Source organism: Phocoena sinus, chromosome 7, assembly GCF_008692025.1.
Source record: "Phocoena sinus isolate mPhoSin1 chromosome 7, mPhoSin1.pri, whole genome shotgun sequence".
NCBI classification, from domain to species: Eukaryota; Metazoa; Chordata; class Mammalia; order Artiodactyla; family Phocoenidae; genus Phocoena; species Phocoena sinus.
The window spans coordinates 15,680,968-15,698,759 of NC_045769.1; the positions used below are offsets into that span (position 1 = coordinate 15,680,968).

The following is a 17,792-nucleotide window of genomic DNA, read 5'->3' on the forward strand; positions in this document are numbered from 1 at the left end:
GAAGGGCTCACCACGACCAACATCCTTGCAGCACACGACCCAAGTTAACAACACCAAAACCCAGGGTTGAAAAGGTAAAAACGGGAGAACAAACTATGGCAATACCTGCTCCTAGCGTAACACAGATCACCCAAGAAACTACCAGGAAGAAGAAATGATTGGAGGAGCAACCGGAAGGGACATCACCGTTTCTCCTTCTCTCCATGCTGGCCCCTCCTAAATCCTTTTCTTCAGTAATAAAAGAAGGTCAAATTAAAAAAAAAATGATTCACAGGATAAAGCTAGATCTTTCATTTCATGGTGCACTACTTCATAAGACAGCTGCCGTTCTTGTCTGGTGATATATTTTCCATTTTAATATGTGACAATTTTTAGGGGAGAAACTACTAAAAATGTCATTTTCCTTTTAAGTGTGGGTGTCTTATAAAGGTCACTACATGCAAATATGCCGATTCCTTCCGCGGCATTGCTTGGTATAATCCTGTGATTCAGTATTTGGTCACTCTGATTTCTGGTTTGTTCACTCAGTCCCCACGCTCACTGATTTGCAGATTTGTTCTGCTTTTGGTCAGAATCTTCAGAACACTGAGCTATGAAACAGTCCCTGTTCTGAGGAAGGAGGAAGTTAGAGGCCCCCTGAGTCATATCTTTCCAATGTGACTCAATTATACTGTAGTGGATTCATAAATACGAGTCCAGAAACACACTGCAAAAAGAAACTATTTTTTTTTTTAACATTTTGGATTTTTAGCCAAGAGAAAAGCATTTAGTTAACACCTTAGGAACAGGATATTTCATATGCTCAAGAATATTTACATAACTAAGCAAACTTTACGATATGTATCTAATATTCATAGACACATGAAGATGAGCTACACCATTAAGTTGTCCAGTGTTTTCTCTGTGCTTAGGAAAAACATCACCTAACAAAGCCAGAAAGGGTGGGAGAAGGGGCTGGAGGAGGATACTTTAAAAATACACTGGTACAAAAATTCTGTTAGATAATATTTTTATAATTTCTGCTATAAGTAGTGAATACTGCTATTGATTACATCATGCCAAAGACTGAGTATATATTCCACAAATGGAAGAAAATCTCTTTTAACTCACCCTTTTATAAGATTAAAAAAAAAACAACCCACATATGATCCTCTCCTTATAGATACAGAAAAAGAATTCAACACAATTTAGCCAAAATTCATGAGAACACTTCTTGGCAAACAAGCTCTAAGAGGGAGGGGAAAACTCCATCAAGTATAATACTCCATGGTGAAATGTTAAAACCGTTCCCTTAAAATCAAGAACAAGACAAGAACCTGTGCTATCACTTCTTCTGCTCAACTTAATACCGGAGGCCCTCGTCCGTGCAGTAAGGCAGAAAAAAAAAAAAAAAAATGAAAGGTATAGGAATCAAAAAGGAAGAAATAAAATCCAGTTTTGATTGTTTTCATAGCAAGCACAAAGAAATGAGAGACATTTTGTTGGAATTAATAAAAGTTTGGCAAGGTTGCCAAATCAATACACCAGATTCAATTGCATTCCAACACATCAGCAGAAAACCAATTTCAAAACATTGCCTTAATACTAACAAAAATATAAGATATCTAGGAATAAATCTAGCAAAAGGGGTACAAGATTTTATGGAAAAGTTATAAAACTCTCCTGAAAAATACAAAAACAGTTAAGTAAATGGAAAGATATAACATGTTTAGGGGGGATAAGATGACTTTATGTCATAAAGATGTCACTTATCCCAAAATTAACCCATAGATTTAATACAACTCCAAATAAAATTACGTTAAAATTAATATCATCTACAAATCATTTTATAATTTTTAGGAAAGTGAAAAATATTACTTTAGAAAAACTATTGCTCATTTAATTTTTGAAATTAGTAATTATGTTTTTTTTTAAATAAAAATGGATAAATTCTTATATTATTCAGTTAAGAAAGACATCGAACATTTGGCAGTGGTAGCTGTGATGCCCTCAATCGAATCCTACCTCAGGATCGCTTTACTTTAATCACCGTCATCAGATTAAGTGGAACCAAGATCCAACACAAAACATGCCCAAGATATTGCTATCGTGTAACTAACGAGCCTGCAAAACCACTTGCAATTGTTTGTATCTACAACAGTAAAAAGAGATCTTTCAAAATAGCTTGTAAAGAAACAACAGAAAATACTTGCCAAAAACTGAATGAAAGGTGGGGTGATAACACACAAAATCTACTTTTCTTAAGACTTTCCTGAGCTCTCTAATAATACATTTTGGGCCAGGAAAAGAAGAGATCTTTTTGAGGCCAAAATCTTTCATTGCATTAAGAAATTCCCAATAATGCAGAAGAACATTATGTATTTTAAGCTCTTGGCATTTCAGCGGTTGTTTGGACAGAGCAGGAAAAGGTGTCCTGTAATTTCACAGGGGGTCCTTATACAGACATGGAGGGAGCTATATTGTTACATCTAAGAAGGCTTCAGGGTACTTCATAGGATTTAATAAATATTCCCTAAGTTAAGAATTATGACCAAAACAGCTGATATTTGGGATTTTGTTACAAAGATGTCAATGGTAATTTTTAAAAAATTCTTTTATGGAACAATGTTAGTAATCTTAGCAGCTAATATTCCTCAGAAGTATAACATATCCTCATAGGAGAATTTTTTCTATAAAATGACAATCCTTTAATTTTCTCTAAATATAAAACGACTACCTTCTATTGTAAACAAAACAAAACCATGCGGAAAATACAGAAAAGAATGAACAAGATAAAATTTTCAAATATGCAGAGAGAACCACTGGTAAGATTTGGTTCATCACTCCAGATCCTTTTAAAAAAAATTGTTCAAATACGTGCTTATACAGTTTAAAAAATTCGGTCATATTATAAATACTTTTTATATTTGATTTTTTTTGGTTGAACAATATATCATACATGTGTTTCCATGTCTAGAAATATATGGAATTTTAATAACTTTGGGGATATGCTTTGGATATTGTGATTAAGTTTTCCCATTGTAGAACATATCTGAAAAAAGCTTTTACAATTAGATATTTGATAAACACTTCCTGGTGATGAAAGCTACATGTAGGAGAAAAACATAAATCTAACGAAGAGGGGCAGGGAGGTCCACCACTTGAGGAGTGGACGTTGTTGACCTTGAGACCAGGAAAAGTAGCCATTAGAACATGAGTTTGTGAGCGTCTATTCAGCTTCCCTTGCCGTTGCCTTGGCCCCTGCCATCTGGAGTACAATTGAAATAAAGAGAAATCTCCTTTGCTTTTTATGTATATCAGAGAGAATGCTCTCTTTTATAATTTTTAACTTGAAATTGGTCAGCTATCCTCAATGAAATTACACACAGGCAAAGTAAACCTCAAAAATCATATTTTATGCGAAATAATGTCCTCATTTAGCATGCCGCCGGGTAAAAAAGAGTGATACAGTAGAAATGGAGTGTTGATCTCAGGTGACTCTTTTAAGATGTCTCTTGGTTCAAGAAAGACAAGAATGTCAGACTCTGGGGATGCTAGGGCTGAACGCAGATGTTCTGCGATGGGTAAGGAGGGGGTTGAAGATTCTAAGCATGTTTGTAGACAGAGAAAAAGTGACAACTGAGGGGAGAGTGAAGACTTGATGTGTGAATTTGACCTACTTGCAACACCAATTTGAAGTGACAATGAAACAGAAAACAACAAAATATTTTTTAATGCAAAAATCCTGTGAGTCGAATGAAAGTTAAGGGCAAATGTGCTTTTTTTTGACCCTCAAACATTTCTCTGTGCTTTCCCTGGGCAGGTAGCTGAGGCCAGTGAGCAGGAGGTTTACAATCAACCCCCACAGCCCTGGAAAGCGACATGGCAGCGCGGCGGGCTCTAGAGGGGCCTCAGAGGAAACTCTCCCCATTGCTGCACTCTGCACACTGGGCTTCCTGCAGTGCACACGGTGCCTGCAGTAAAAGCTGTGAGGACCAATTTTTATAAGACAGTATTTATTTTATTTTATTTTTTTAATGTTTTTTTGCGGTACGTGGGCCTCTCACCGTTGTGGCCTCTCCCGTTGCGGAGCACAGGCTCCGGACGCGCAGGCTCAGCGGCCATGGCTCACAGGCCCAGCCGCTCCGCGGCATCGGGGATCTTCTCGGACCGGGGCACAAATCCGTGTCCCCTGCATCGGCAGGCGGACTCTCAACCACTGCGCCACCAGGGAAGCCCCCGCAGTATTGATTTTTTTTTTTTCGCAGTATTGATTTTTAAACGTAGATTCACAAGGATCAGCAAAGGTAGTAAGAGAGATACTGTATAGTCTTCACCCATTTCCTCCCAATGGTTACATCTCACATAATTATACCTCACATAATTACTTATCAAAGCCAGGAATCTGACACTGGTACAGTGTGTGTGTGTATAGTGTTAAGACAACTTACCCCATGTGTAGCCTTACTAGCGACTACCGTCATCAAATTATAAAACTATTCCATCACCACAAAGATACCCCTTGTTACACCCTTTTATAGTCATGCCCCCATTTTTAATCCCTGGCAACCACTAATCTGTTTTCCATCTTTATAATTGTGTCATTTCAGGAATGTTAGATAAATGGAATCATACAGTATGTGATCTTTTCAGATTGGCTTTTTCATTCAGCTTAATGCCCTTGGGATCCATCCAAGTTGTTGGGTGTATCGATCGTTCCTTCCTTTTCATTGCTGAATAGTGTTCCACGGTATGGACGTACCACAGCTTGCAGAGCCATTCATCTGCTGAGGGACATTTTGATTGTTTCCACTTTGGGGCTTACTACAAATAAAGCTGCTGGGAACAATCATGTACGGGTTTTTGTGTGAAGAAGATCTCATATCTCTGTGATAAACGCCCAGGATTGCAGTTGTGGGTTGCATGGTAAACGTATGTTTAGTACTAACTTTTAAAGATCAAGTGAGTTTCTCTTTTCAAAAGTAACATTTTCCCATCATAGATTATTTACCTGGTGAGTCAACTGGGCTGAGGGTCGGGTGAGTCATGGGGAGAGAAGGGGAAGTATTGATCACCAAATAAATCATTCTAAACCTAAGAGAGGATACCGTTTTTATGGGCTTCATTATGATACATGGGCTCCATAATCTATGCAGGTATACCTGTCTATACTGGGAAGTACTCAGGATGAGCGTGGGAAGTCCCATTTCTATCCCTGCAATGGTACTGAGGTAGTAAGCATGAAAATACCAGGGTTAGACCATTTATAACTCAACATGTTGGGAAATTTCAGATAAGGCCTTCAGGGTCAAAATTTTTGGACAATAAAATATGACTGTGGCTTCAGATGGGCTGAGATGGAGGCAAAATTAAAGGATCAGTGGATGTTGGGCCCTCTCCAAAAGTAACGCTTATGCAGGAATATACTACTGAATAAATACTGGGAATATTCACTTCATTCCTTCCATTTGAGGATGTGCGTATTGTAATGACCACGCACGAAGGGGGAGACCCACGGCAGGCAGGACTCGGGGAGGACTCCAGAATTGTGTGCCACCATCTGCAAATGCACAAGAGAACTAATTCATGTTTCTGTTTCACAGTCATAATGTCGTAAAGTGAGGGTAACATCCTCTAAGCATATCTCGGTTCAGAGTTGCTAGGGAATATATGCTTTCTTTAACTCTTACAGAATCTCCAGCCCCTGCCTGAGGCTACTGAAGTATCACAAACATTTCACAGGCTGCAAATGATGGGCTTGACCTGGAAGGAGCAGGGAGAAGGACAGGGGACCAGGTATGACTATCTAAACCCACAGATGCCTTGAAGGGAGCTATCACTCTCCCTTATCATCCTTCTCTCCCTCAGGCTCCAAGCATTTTCTAGTTACAAGGAAAAACTAGAAATCCATTAGTTGTGAGCTTATGTTAACTGATGTACAACGGAAGATTTTGGTGCACAATGGATAAACTGAGAAGACCATCAAAAGTCAGTAAGAAAAACATCCCCCATTGACGTCACAGTGGAAAAGTCGATACAGGATATGACCATTCACGAAAAGAATAATACAAGTATCTGCTAAACAAAAGGAAAACACTCATCCTCACTAGAGATAAAAGAAATACAAAATTAAAATAATGAGATGTGTTCATTTTGCTATTAATTTGGCAGATTATTTTTTTAAATGGATGACAAAATTAGAGGACGAAGATATACAGAGAAACAAGATATTTATAATGCCTCAGAATACCAACCTATAAGATACATATTAATTACAAAGAGGAAAACATTTACCTGAAAGACACCACTTAAACACCTTTAAAGGTGTATAAAGTTAAAATTACTGGGAATGGAGCAAATCGACATTGTGTGTCTCCTGGTTTGACGCACTAAGAAAGATACAATATTTTTCTTGTGGTATTCCAGCTAAAAATACAGAACCTGAATATCATGAGAAAACATCAGACAAACCCAGACTGAGGAATATTATACAAAATAACTGGCCTGGACCCTTCAAGAGTCAAGGTCAAGAAAGGCAAAGAAAGACTGAAGAACTTCCAGGTTGGACTAAAGAGACAATACCAACTAAATGCAATTTATGGTTCTACATTAGATCCTAGAACGGCAAAAGGAGACTAGTAGATCAATTCATAAAAACTGAATAAGGCCCATAGAATACATACTGTGTCTACATTTTGATAATTATACCGTGGTTATATATGATGTTAACATTAGGAGAATATTGGTCAAGAGTACATAGGAATTGTTTGTACTATTTTTGCAAACTTTTTAAAGTTTTATTTCAAAATGAAAGTTAAAAATAAGAATGTTTCAAAGAAAATACCTGATGCTGTCCTTTATTCATTAAAAACCTAAGTGTCCATAAACAGTAGAATTGATAAATAAAATATGTTTGTGCAATGGATGCTGCAGGGCATGAGAAATGTACATCCTATATGACTCATTTATGTGAAGTTCAAGAAGAGGTGAAACTATGCTATGGTGACGGAGGGAAAACAGCAGTTACTGAGGGTTAGAGTGGTATCAACTGGCAGGAGCGGCCTGAGGGAGCTTTTTGAGTTTCTGAAACTGCACTATCTCTACCTGGCCAATAGTTACCGGGATCTAGACATACAGTCAAATTTATCAGGTTGTACATTTAATATCTCTGCACTTATTATACTGAAGTTATAATAAAGAAAAAGAAAATGGACAACAAGAAGATAAAAAATGCTGACAATGGGCTAGCAGTCTTGCATTGCTGTTCAGAACAATAATTGAGATACATTTTCCAAAAAGCAATTTGGTAATTAGCGTGAAGAGCTCTGAAATATGCTTCTCTTCCAGTTCTCAGGAAGCAATTAAATATTTAAACTCCAGTTGAAGTAAAAGATAAACAATGAAACAACGAAATACATACTTTAGGAAATGCTTAAAAAAATTAAGTTACAATCGTATGATAAACTATAATACAACTATTAAATCATATAATTAAAGAATGTTCGGTTATGTGGGGAAATGCTCATGATATGAGTGACCAATGTTGATCCCAGTATTATACGTGCATAGGATGTTGATAACTTATATATTCTATGTTTTCATAGAGATAAAAGGAAACAATACTCTAAAACTTTAATATTTTTCTCTGGGTTACAAAATTATGACAGGATTTTGTTTTCTTCTTTATACTTTTCGGTGTCTTCCACTATTTCTAACATAAACATGCATTCCTTTAGTAGTAGAAAAGCATAAAAATTAATTCCAAAGTATTGGACACCTTCTTAGTTGAAAAAAAAAATCGAACAATCAAAATTCAGAAAGGAGAAGAAAACCAACCAATTTCTAACAGAGCCTCCTTTAACTTGTCACGCTTTTAACAATATCTTTGATGTTCTATTTCACGGCTACCTTTTAAGTCACCTATCAAGAGGGGATGATTTTTTTTTAACTGCAAAAAAAAAAAAAAAAGTTCACCTATGCCCTTTCCCCACCAATTAAGCCCTGGTCTCTCAGCTGCCAACATTTTACCCCCAGGAGCCCTCTTCTCACCATCATCAACTCTTCCTCCACTCAGAGGAGTTCCTGCTTTGATGAGTTGTTTCCCATAAAATTCTATGAGAACAAAGTTTTTGCCACTTGGAAAAATCAAAACATATCCGGAGATGACAGAGGACATTTCTCCTGGAGGCATGATTACAAATACATGGCATTAACAAAAGCAAGTATGAACCCAGTGTTTTGTTTTGGATCGTTTCATCTTGTTTTATTAAACAAAGAGGTATAAAACTGCCATAAGCATTTGAGGATTAGAGGTAATATTTCAAAATAGTTTGAGGAAACCATTACTTCCCTTCCCAAGATTCCTAACCGCGCCCTCAAGATCTCTGGTGGTTCACTCATCTCCCTCCCATTCACCCTGGCCCATGCCTAAGGATTTTTTCTTTGTTTTCAAAACAGTTTGCTAATTAACCCACACTGTTTGAAGCAAGAGTGAGAGGAAAAAAATGTGAATCGGTCTTGACCGGATTTTTCCGTATCTCGTTTTCTTAATATGCAGAAAGTATCTCACCAGGCAAGCAGAATTGTAAAGACCAGTGGATGCCCCAATTTTAGGATTTCTATAGTTTTCTAACACAGATAGGAGCCTTCTAAATGTGTTGCCAGGAGACACTGACAGTATTTTCTCCCAGGAAAACTGTATGCCAAATAAAATGTAAGAAGAATGCCTTTGCTCGAGACATAATTCTTATCAGGACAACAGAGGATTTAATCATTAACTATACCCACAGAAGTGAAAGTGCTTTTAAAATTGGAAAATTTCAACATCTCAATTATAAGAAAGGTAAAATTAGATTAGACTTGCTGTCAACAGCCTTCCTAAAAAAAGCATAGTTATCTAATCACATTTTAAAAGTTGACAGGTGTTTCACCGTCATCAATTTTTAGCAATACCTGAACTCCCTTCACGGTGTCCAAAAGAAGACAGCAAACCAATAAAAAAGTTATTCATTAATCAAAACCTTCATCAGTTTCCTGGTAAAAAGGACGGCGCTAACACTGAAAAAAAAAAGCCATTAAGCTAAAGAAAGACACATCCAGGTAAAGTGGTCAGGGGTAAAATGACCCCAGTCCCGACAGGAGAGGGCAGGCGACCACATTTCTGCCAAGAAAGAAAACGTTGAGTTTAGCACACCCTTACGTGCTTCATTCAACAGGGATTGTTAAGTACCTGTTGACAGGTTAATATGTTCCAAGCATATGTTAGACTGGGGATGCACAGGTGAGGAAGAGGACCCTGGTCCCTCCCTCACAGCCCCCCCCCCCGCCCCCATTCCCAGCTTCACAAAAACGCTAGAACTCATGATTTAATTCCAATTATGTGCAAGTCTTCGGAGCTCTAGAGACCAGCATGTTCTGGTTGCAAGTGGAAAGCCACTCAGGTCCCCTCCAGTGAGAGGAGTTGTAAAGTAATCCTCAGAAGTAAGGAAATACACCTGCAGCGGTGTGAGCCTCACCCTGAGCCATTCCAGCTCAAAGTCAGCAGTCCTCTAGCACCTCCCCCCTCAGAAGGGGAGTCTACCACTCAAGACTTGGCTTCTTTCTCCACGTGGAGTTTTTCCTGCTGCTTTTACCACCCACTGGTGCAGGCTTTCTGCCCTCGTCTCTACTGTGGACATCTGCCTTGCTACTGCTTTTTCTGTCTCAAGGCTTCTGTTTATGACCTCCTTTTTCTCTCTGAAGTCCATCACGACTCTACCATTTATGTCTCTACGTCTGGGGTCTGGGTCTTCCAGTCAGAGTCCCTAAGGGAGCAATCTGATTGGTTCCATTAGTCACTCTCCATTACGCAGTATCCCAATTAGGGGAAGTTCCCATGCGAGGCCATTTCATAAGATGCTGACCAGCCTAAAGAGGCTGCTTTTGACTCAAGGGCTGACCCCTGATCCAGTCAGCTTGTAGCCATAATGATGGGGTCCCCTGATTCAAAACATGGCAATCTACGTCTTAAGAAACCATTTGTGGTCTCTTTCCTCCTAAGGCATTTACAGGCGCAGGAGACACTCAGAGTATCACCAAGAACCCAAAACAGATACTAAGGCTTGATTTAACGTTAATTCCATATTTGCTGGTGTTTGAATATAACATCGCCGTTTCTTTTTTTTTTTTTTTTTTTTTTTGCGGTACGCGGGCCTCTCACTGTTGTGGCCTCTCCCGTTGCGGAGCACAGGCTCCGGACCCGCAGGCTCAGCGGCCATGGCTCACGGGCCCAGCTGCTCCGCGGCACGTGGGATCTTTCCGGACCGGGGCAGGAACCCGTGTTCCCCGCATCGGCAGGCGGACTCTCAACCACTGCGCCACCAGGGAATCCCAACATCGCCATTTGTTAAATGCTTCAGCACCAGGTCCCTCAGTGCCCCACAGAGGCATTGCCATTCAATCCCACACTCTTTCTGATTAAGCAGTGACACCCGAGAACCTTTCTCAGCACTGTGCCTGAGTTGAAACTTCTGATTTGGCACATGGGATGAAATTGATTTGCCATCCCCCTGTCTATAGGATGAAGTCCAAGTTCTGCGGGAAGCCACACTAAGGGTTTAGCCTGAAACTCTGGCTCTAGCTCAACACTCTCTCCAATATAACCTCACCAGTTTCCTTACACAACGTGTGCTGGATATTCTCCATTCGTCCTTCCAGATCCACCCTCCATGTTTCTCCAGGGAGGCCGACCTTCTCGGATTGCATCAGCCCAAGCTCCCTGGCTTCTGGTTGAATTTGGATGAGGAGAGGCATTGGCAGGATATGAGAGGGCACACAGAGAAGAAGTTTGAGATATATTTCCCCCTCTCCTCCCGCCTGGCTGTGGCTCTTTCTCTACTAAAGGCCTCAGCTCCAGTCAGGGGCCTCTCTCTGACAGCTAAGCTCTCCTTGGGTCTGGGGTTACCAGACGCTATCCTCTCCCCTTGTCTTTCTAGGCTGAAGTTGCCTGTTCCAGGATACTTCATCCTCCCGTGCTGATTTTTTTCCAGCCCTGCCTACACCTTTGTAAATGATCCCATCTTTGAACTTCCTTCAATTACCCACCCCCTTTTAAAAAATTTTAAATAGACTTTTATTTTTTTAGAACAGTTTTCAATTTACAGAAAAATTTATTTTCTTCTATTTAATTATTTTTGGCCATGCTGCATGGCTTGTGGGATCTCAGTTCCCCCGACTGGGGATTGAACCTGTGCCCCTTGCAGTGCAAGTGAGGAGTCCTAAGCACTGACTAACCTTGAGTCCTAACGCTGGACTGCCAGGGAATTCCCAATTTAGAGAAAAATTTAGAACATAGTATAGAGAGTTCCCACGTATTCCACACTCTTCCCATATACTCTGCAGCCCGTTTGCTGATCTTTAACATCTTAATAGTAGGATTCACTGGTTACAATACTAACGGGTTATTTTTAACCAAGCTCCATATTCTTTTCAGACTTCCTTAGTTTTTACTGAATGTCCTTTTTTTCTGTTCTAGGGGCCCATCCAGGACTCCACAATTACACTTAGTAGTCATATCTCCTTAGGTTCCTCTGGGCTGTGACAGTTCCTCAGACTTTCCTCGTGATTGATGACCTTGACAGGGTTAAAGAGTACAGGTTTTTTGTAGAATGCCCCTCAAATGGGATTTGTCTGATTTCTTTCTCATGATAAGAATAAGGGTTTGGGTTTGGGGGAAGAAGACCACAGAGGTGAAGTGACATTTTCAACATGTGTCAAGAGTATATCGTTTCAATACAAACCAAGAACACATCCATCATCATGACTTATCACTGATGACGTCAGCCTTGATCATCTGGCTGAGGTAGTGTCCAGGTTCCTACGTTGTAAAATCACTCTTTTATTTCCCCCCCTCTTTCCATATTGTACTCTTTAGAAGGAAGTCACTGTGTGTAGCTCACACTTAAGGAGAGGGAAGTTATGCTTTCTCTCCCTGAAGTAGAGTAGAGCCTACGTTATATCGTTTTTTCTTTCTTCTCTTTTTCTTTGGTAAATTGAGGTAAAATATGCATAACATAGAAATTGCCACTTTAACCATTTTTAAGGGTTTCAATGACCCCTTATCAGTAGGCCATCTGTCTCCTGCTGGGACTCTTATTATACCCAAATTGAACTTGTCACTATTCATCAAAAATAATGTGTCTTTATGTTTTATTACACGAGATTTCCATGTAAAGAAAAGAGATTCTCACATTTTCATCTACTTGATTCGTACTTGACTCAAGATGTCATGGGCTCCCCTAGGGATCACCATTACTCCTGCTGCTGTCTCCCTGATCACGTATTTCTCCTTCTATACTCTAGCACTGGTTGCATTGCACCATCTTCTTGGTGGCTTTCCCAGGGCAGGAACTAAATCTTATTTATCTTTGTATCTTTAAGGCTGAGGACGGTCTCAGAAACCCAGTAGCTGATCAATAAATGTTAGCTGGAAATAAAGGAAGCAAAGATGAGATAGAAGCAGAAGTGGCCTATTTTCTCCAAAGATTAAAGAGAATGTTAATACCTAAGATTGGTGAGGGTATAGGAAAACCTGCACTCCTAGTTACGTATCCCTCCACCCTTTCTGTGGGACAAGTTGGTAATACCTATAAAAAGCCAAAATATATGCATATTTCTACCCAGCAATTACAAGTCTGGAAATTTAAATTAAGAAAGCAATCAAAGACTGGCATCAGTCTTGGCCATGATTTTTGGATTTGACACCCAAAGTCGAGGCAGCGAAAGCAAAAATAAACAAGCTGGACTACATCAAACTAAAAGCCTTCTTCACAGCAAAGGAAATTCATCAATAAAATGAAAAGGCAACCTAACTAAATGAGAGAAAATAATTGCAAATCATATATCTGATAAGAGAGGTTAATTTCAAAAATATATTAAGAACTAATACAACTCAAGAGCGAAAAACCAAACAACCCAATTTAAAAATAGGCAGAGGGGGCTTCCCTGGTGGCACAGTGGTTGAGAGTCCGCCTGCCGATGCAGGGGACACGGGTTCGTGCCCCGGTCCGGGAAGATCCCACATGCCGCGGAGCGGCTGGGCCCGTGAGCCATGGCCGCTGAGCCTGCGCGTCCGGAGCCTGTGCTCTGCAACGGGAGAGGCCACAACAGTGAGAGGCCCGCGTACCGCAAAAAAAAAAAAAAAAAAAAATCAGGTTGAACATTTACCGAGTGATTATCTTTGGGCAGTGGTATAATGGGCATGGATTTAACTTTTTCTTTGTATTTTTTCCAAGTTTTCTCATCTGAACAATATCTGCAACTACAAAAAGATCAAATGTACCTTTTCAAAGTGGCTTATTTTGTCATTTCCTACCTGAGCATCCATCTGAAGATAATCAAAACTTGAAGACTGATCTGTCGGCCAGTTTAGATATAATCAAGCCAAGACATCCACAGCCACCATGACCTCTGCTTCCAGCCATCACCACCCTTGTCCTGAACACACTAAGGTGGTGGATCCCAGGGGACGAGAATTCAGAGCTTCCCCCTTCTGTTTACCAGCTTCTCTGGGGTCCCACTTCTGACCTGGATCCTGGACATTGGTGTTTTTGTTTGTTTTGTTTTTAAAGCCCCTCTAACTGACTATAATGTACAGCCACAGTTGGAAACCCATGGTTCTGTTCTACTCTGCTCACTTTGCAGGTGGGACAACAGAGGCCCAGAGAAGTTCAGAATGATCCCAGGGCAGACCTAGATCCTGGTCTTTTGATTCCTGGTCCTTTGCACTTAAGCAAACCAATAAAATCAAGGGTGGGGTTTTGTAGATTGACAGACTTGGAGCACCCCAAATGTTTCAAGAGAAAAACGGGGAGTGCAAAGACTTCTAAAAATAACCTAATTTTGATCCCTTCCCCAATCCAAGTTTAGAACTATGTCTGAGCAAATAGTTATCCAAAAGTATTCATTGAGCACAGTACAGTTTGGAAAGATTAACCACGGTCTAACATAACAATGGGAAAGGCACTACAAGATCTAACTTAATGCAACTGTGTTAAGTGAGTGAAGATGATAGAAATCAAAATACCATTGTATTCAAGGTTGGCTTTATCCCAGAACAAATAAACATGATTCCCTCTCCGTCCAGGCCTTTGCCCTCCTAGCTGGGTCCTAGGACCCCTGTCTCTTTCTCCTGGTGACTGCCAAGAACGTCCTCCTCTGGTTACCCTTGCAAACCAGTTACACTTGTAAACCGAAAGCAATAGTCTCTCTTTCCATCCAGTCTCTACCCTGCCCCCAACCAGTCCTAACACCTCACATCTTCCCAATGAGACAGATAGAACGAAGCCTCGGATTGTTCCCCTGGAAGGTGTGCACAGTAGAAAGAAGTTTAGACTTAAGTCACCGATCTGACCGTGTGATATCTGGAAAGCCCTCAACAAAGCATTCAACTCTTTAGGACGCAAACCTTTTCTGTCTGTGACATGCATGGCTACTGGGAAATCTATGAGGGCCAGTCTGATTTATTCAATGACAGCTTTGTGCAAGCCCAGCCCAGACCTGGTTTGTAAATGTGTAGTTAATCTTGAAGCTAGTGGTGTGTGGTGTTACAAGAATGTTAGTCATTTCCCTACTTGTCCCTGCTTTAAGCAGTACAAGAAATACAGAAAACATGGGAGGTGAGAAAGATTAGATTTGTTGCAATCTAAGAACAACTTCGATTGTTGAAGAAAACGACTTCACTATTGTTTGAAGTGTCTTAAATCAATACCCTGGTGCTGCCTGACTTCTAAGTTATGTGGAAAAATTTGATTTTCAATATTTACGCTTCAGTTTTAAAAAATCCTCAATTTCTTATCTTGAATTCTTAGCTCCCTCTTTTTCACGATATAGTGAGTGAAGGGTGTTAGATGGGAAGGGGGAAACCCCACCATTGGCCTCACCGAACGCCCGGGTTGTTCAAGCAGCAAGACACCTCTCTGCAAGAATATCTGCTTGTCTTGCTTTTAAAGCGCAATTTTATATTGCCATCCACACTCATTAGTTTACAAAATTCACTGAGCTCCCACATGCCGGGCCATGAGGAGAAAATACTAAGCAAGTTAGACAAGTTGCCCACATTCTTAGAGCTTATCATTCACTGGAAGAGGCGGCCAATAATCAGATATCTGCACAAAGGTGTGCCTGCACAATGTGATAACTGCTGCGAAGAAACACAGGAGCAAAGAGAACCCATAAAAGGAGGAGGGAGACTGGAAGGTGAGTGAAAGTGTCTCCTGAGGAATTGACCTTTGAAACTGAAGGATGAATGGGAGTTTATTTAGAGAAAGAAGGACAGGGAGCTCAGGCCAGGCAAAGGCCAGAGGCCAAGGGGAAGAGTAGCTGTCGGAGAGAAGTTTTGTCAGCTGTCCCCTTAAGGTCTTATCAATTATACGGGGCAGGTATGCAATTGTTTTCTTTTTGGCAACTCTGCCTGTACTTGCAAAGTATTAATCTTCCCAAGTCACTTGACACCAACCCACCTTTAAAAACATTAACCCATTATTTATCAAGTGCTCTCATTTTTTCCCCATCACACACCAATGTGGTGATTTCTTATCGCGAATTTCTAGCTCTTACTTTTACATGATCGATAGTGAGTGAGGTCGTGTGTAGGATGGAAAGGGGGCGACCCTTCCGTTTGGTTCACTGAATGATCAGGGTCTTCAGGTGGCAAGATAACACCTCTCTACAAGAAAATCTGCTCATCTCGCTTTTAAAGGGCAAGATGGTCCTTGTCCAGAATTGAAAGTTACATGACTAAAGGTAATGTTTAAAACAGTTTGAGAAACACTAAGGGGAAAATGCGCTCTTCACCAGCTTCCTGAATTAGGGAGACAGAGTAGACCCTTGAGGAGAGAGCAACAGAGAGCAGCCCGTGCGTCTGCCTGTGGGTATTAAGTGTGTGTGCACAGAAAACGCCAAACAGCATTTCAGGATGGAGACTGGTTCTTACTCCTTCCCTCTGCCCCATTTAAAAGACACAGCGAGAGGAAAGGGGAAGGGGAAAGGGGGCTCTCAAACTCATCTAAAAGTTACCGGGTGTCATGGGGACAAAGAATGAGCAACAAGAGATGGAAAAAAAAATACTACGCAGGAAGATTTCTCTGGCGTGGAACCCACCCCCCAGCCCTCTAAATAAATCCTACAATTTAATGCCCATAATATTCCATCGCACATGGAAGCCAGGTTCTTCATAATTCCTCAGTTACTAGATCTAGAAATCTACACATAAAGGCCACCCTGCTGTCACCAAAACTTTTAGGAAGAAAAATACGCGGTTTCCTCCACCACCCCCGCAAAGAGTTGTAATTAATACATTGTTTCAGTTTTCAGTTGCCACACTTTCTACCTCCCCTCCCCAGAAGGGCAGCTTCTGTGGCGGCCCAGGGCATCTCACAGCTGCAGGGAGCCCCCCCTCTCCCCCCCCCACGCCTCCCAGAGGGCAGCCCTGGCACATTAGCATCTGCAGCCTGTCTGGTCCCTCCCTTCTGGAGTCCCTGTGCACTGCGACGACGCGCTGGCTTCCCAGAGCCGCAGTGGATTGTGTAACCACACTGTGAACGCCTAGAGGAGAGCGTGGTTAGCTTCACTCCTGACAGCATCTGTTAAAAGTCACTGGTGCCAGTTAATAAGAGACCCACCAGGCAGGAGGGACCCTAAGACTCTGGGGGAAGGAGAGAGCGAAGCGCTGTCTGGACAACATCACTGGAGGTAGGGGGTGGGCTTTATAAATCTCTCCAGCAGCAATATTTAAACCCGAAATTCTGTCCTTAGAGCTGGCGTTGCAGGACGGTGAAGAGCGCGCTGAGCCCCGCTCCACGCCTTTAGTGCGGATCAAAGAAAGGGGGATGGGCGGAAACTCAGAATCCTCGGGGGGAGTAGCCAGAATTTCTCCTCAGGGAAGCCTCTTGTGAAAATGCCAAGGACGTCTCCGCTCCTCTTTTCAATTATGTAACTCTTACACATTTGGGAGAATATGCATGAACATAAATTTAATTACTTATGAAAGTAGAAAGTCTCCAAATAGGCTGCATTTAAAGCTCTGGGGGCTTCTGAAGTCTTACTAGACCTGGTTGCCACCTGGCAGCGTTAGAGGATGTCATCCTAGGGATTGGACTCCCACCCACCCCTCCCTGGTACCCACAGCGCGGGCAGCCGGGTCGCCGCTAGGGTATGGGGCCCTCTCGGCACGGCAGGATCGGCGCGCACCCACCGCCGCGTCGGCAGGACCAGCAAGTCCGCAGGCGGCGGGGCGAGCTGGCCCCTCCCCCCACCACTGCGAACACCTGGCCCGCGGTTACCTGCGGGACCGCGACTCTCCGCAGCCCACTGGCCGGCTCCCCGGCGCCCCTGCCTTTGGCTGCGGGGAGATGCCCGAGCCCGGGCGCCCGCGCCGCGCCCTCCGCGGGGCCAGCACAGGGCTCGCCGGGGCCTTCATCCGGCGCGGGGAAGAGCCCGCAGCGGCGCTGGAAGCGGGCGACGAGCTGGGAATCCTGCAGGCTCCAGAGCAGCTCGGCCATGGTGATCCCGGGGCCGCCGCCGCCGCCGCCACCACCCGGTGCCCCCCGCTCGCACCGTCCCTCCTGCCTTCGCCCTCGCCGGGCCGGGCGCTCGGGGTGGCGGGCGGGGCCCGGGGCGCCAGCCAACAGGTGCGCCGCTCGGGTCCTAGCGCCCGCCCCGCGCACGCGGACGTCCAGGTGTTCGCCTTCACCTTGCGCCAGGCACGTCCGCCCTCCTTTCCCTCCCGGCGGGCCCGGGCGGGCTCGGGCGATCCCCGGAGTCCGGCCCGCTCGGAA

General features: G+C 42.5%; 1 protein-coding gene across 1 annotated transcript in view; it reads right to left on the reverse strand.

The window, feature by feature from the left end:
- SGPP2 (sphingosine-1-phosphate phosphatase 2) overlaps window positions 1–17,516 on the reverse strand; it is a 123,012-nt gene extending 105,496 nt beyond the window's left edge. Inside the window, exon 1 of the mRNA XM_032637202.1 lies at window positions 17,298–17,516. Within this exon, the coding sequence (XP_032493093.1) occupies window positions 17,298–17,516 (219 nt within the window). The remainder of the gene's footprint in view (window positions 1–17,297) is intronic.
- Between the last annotated feature and the right edge of the window lie 276 nt (window positions 17,517–17,792).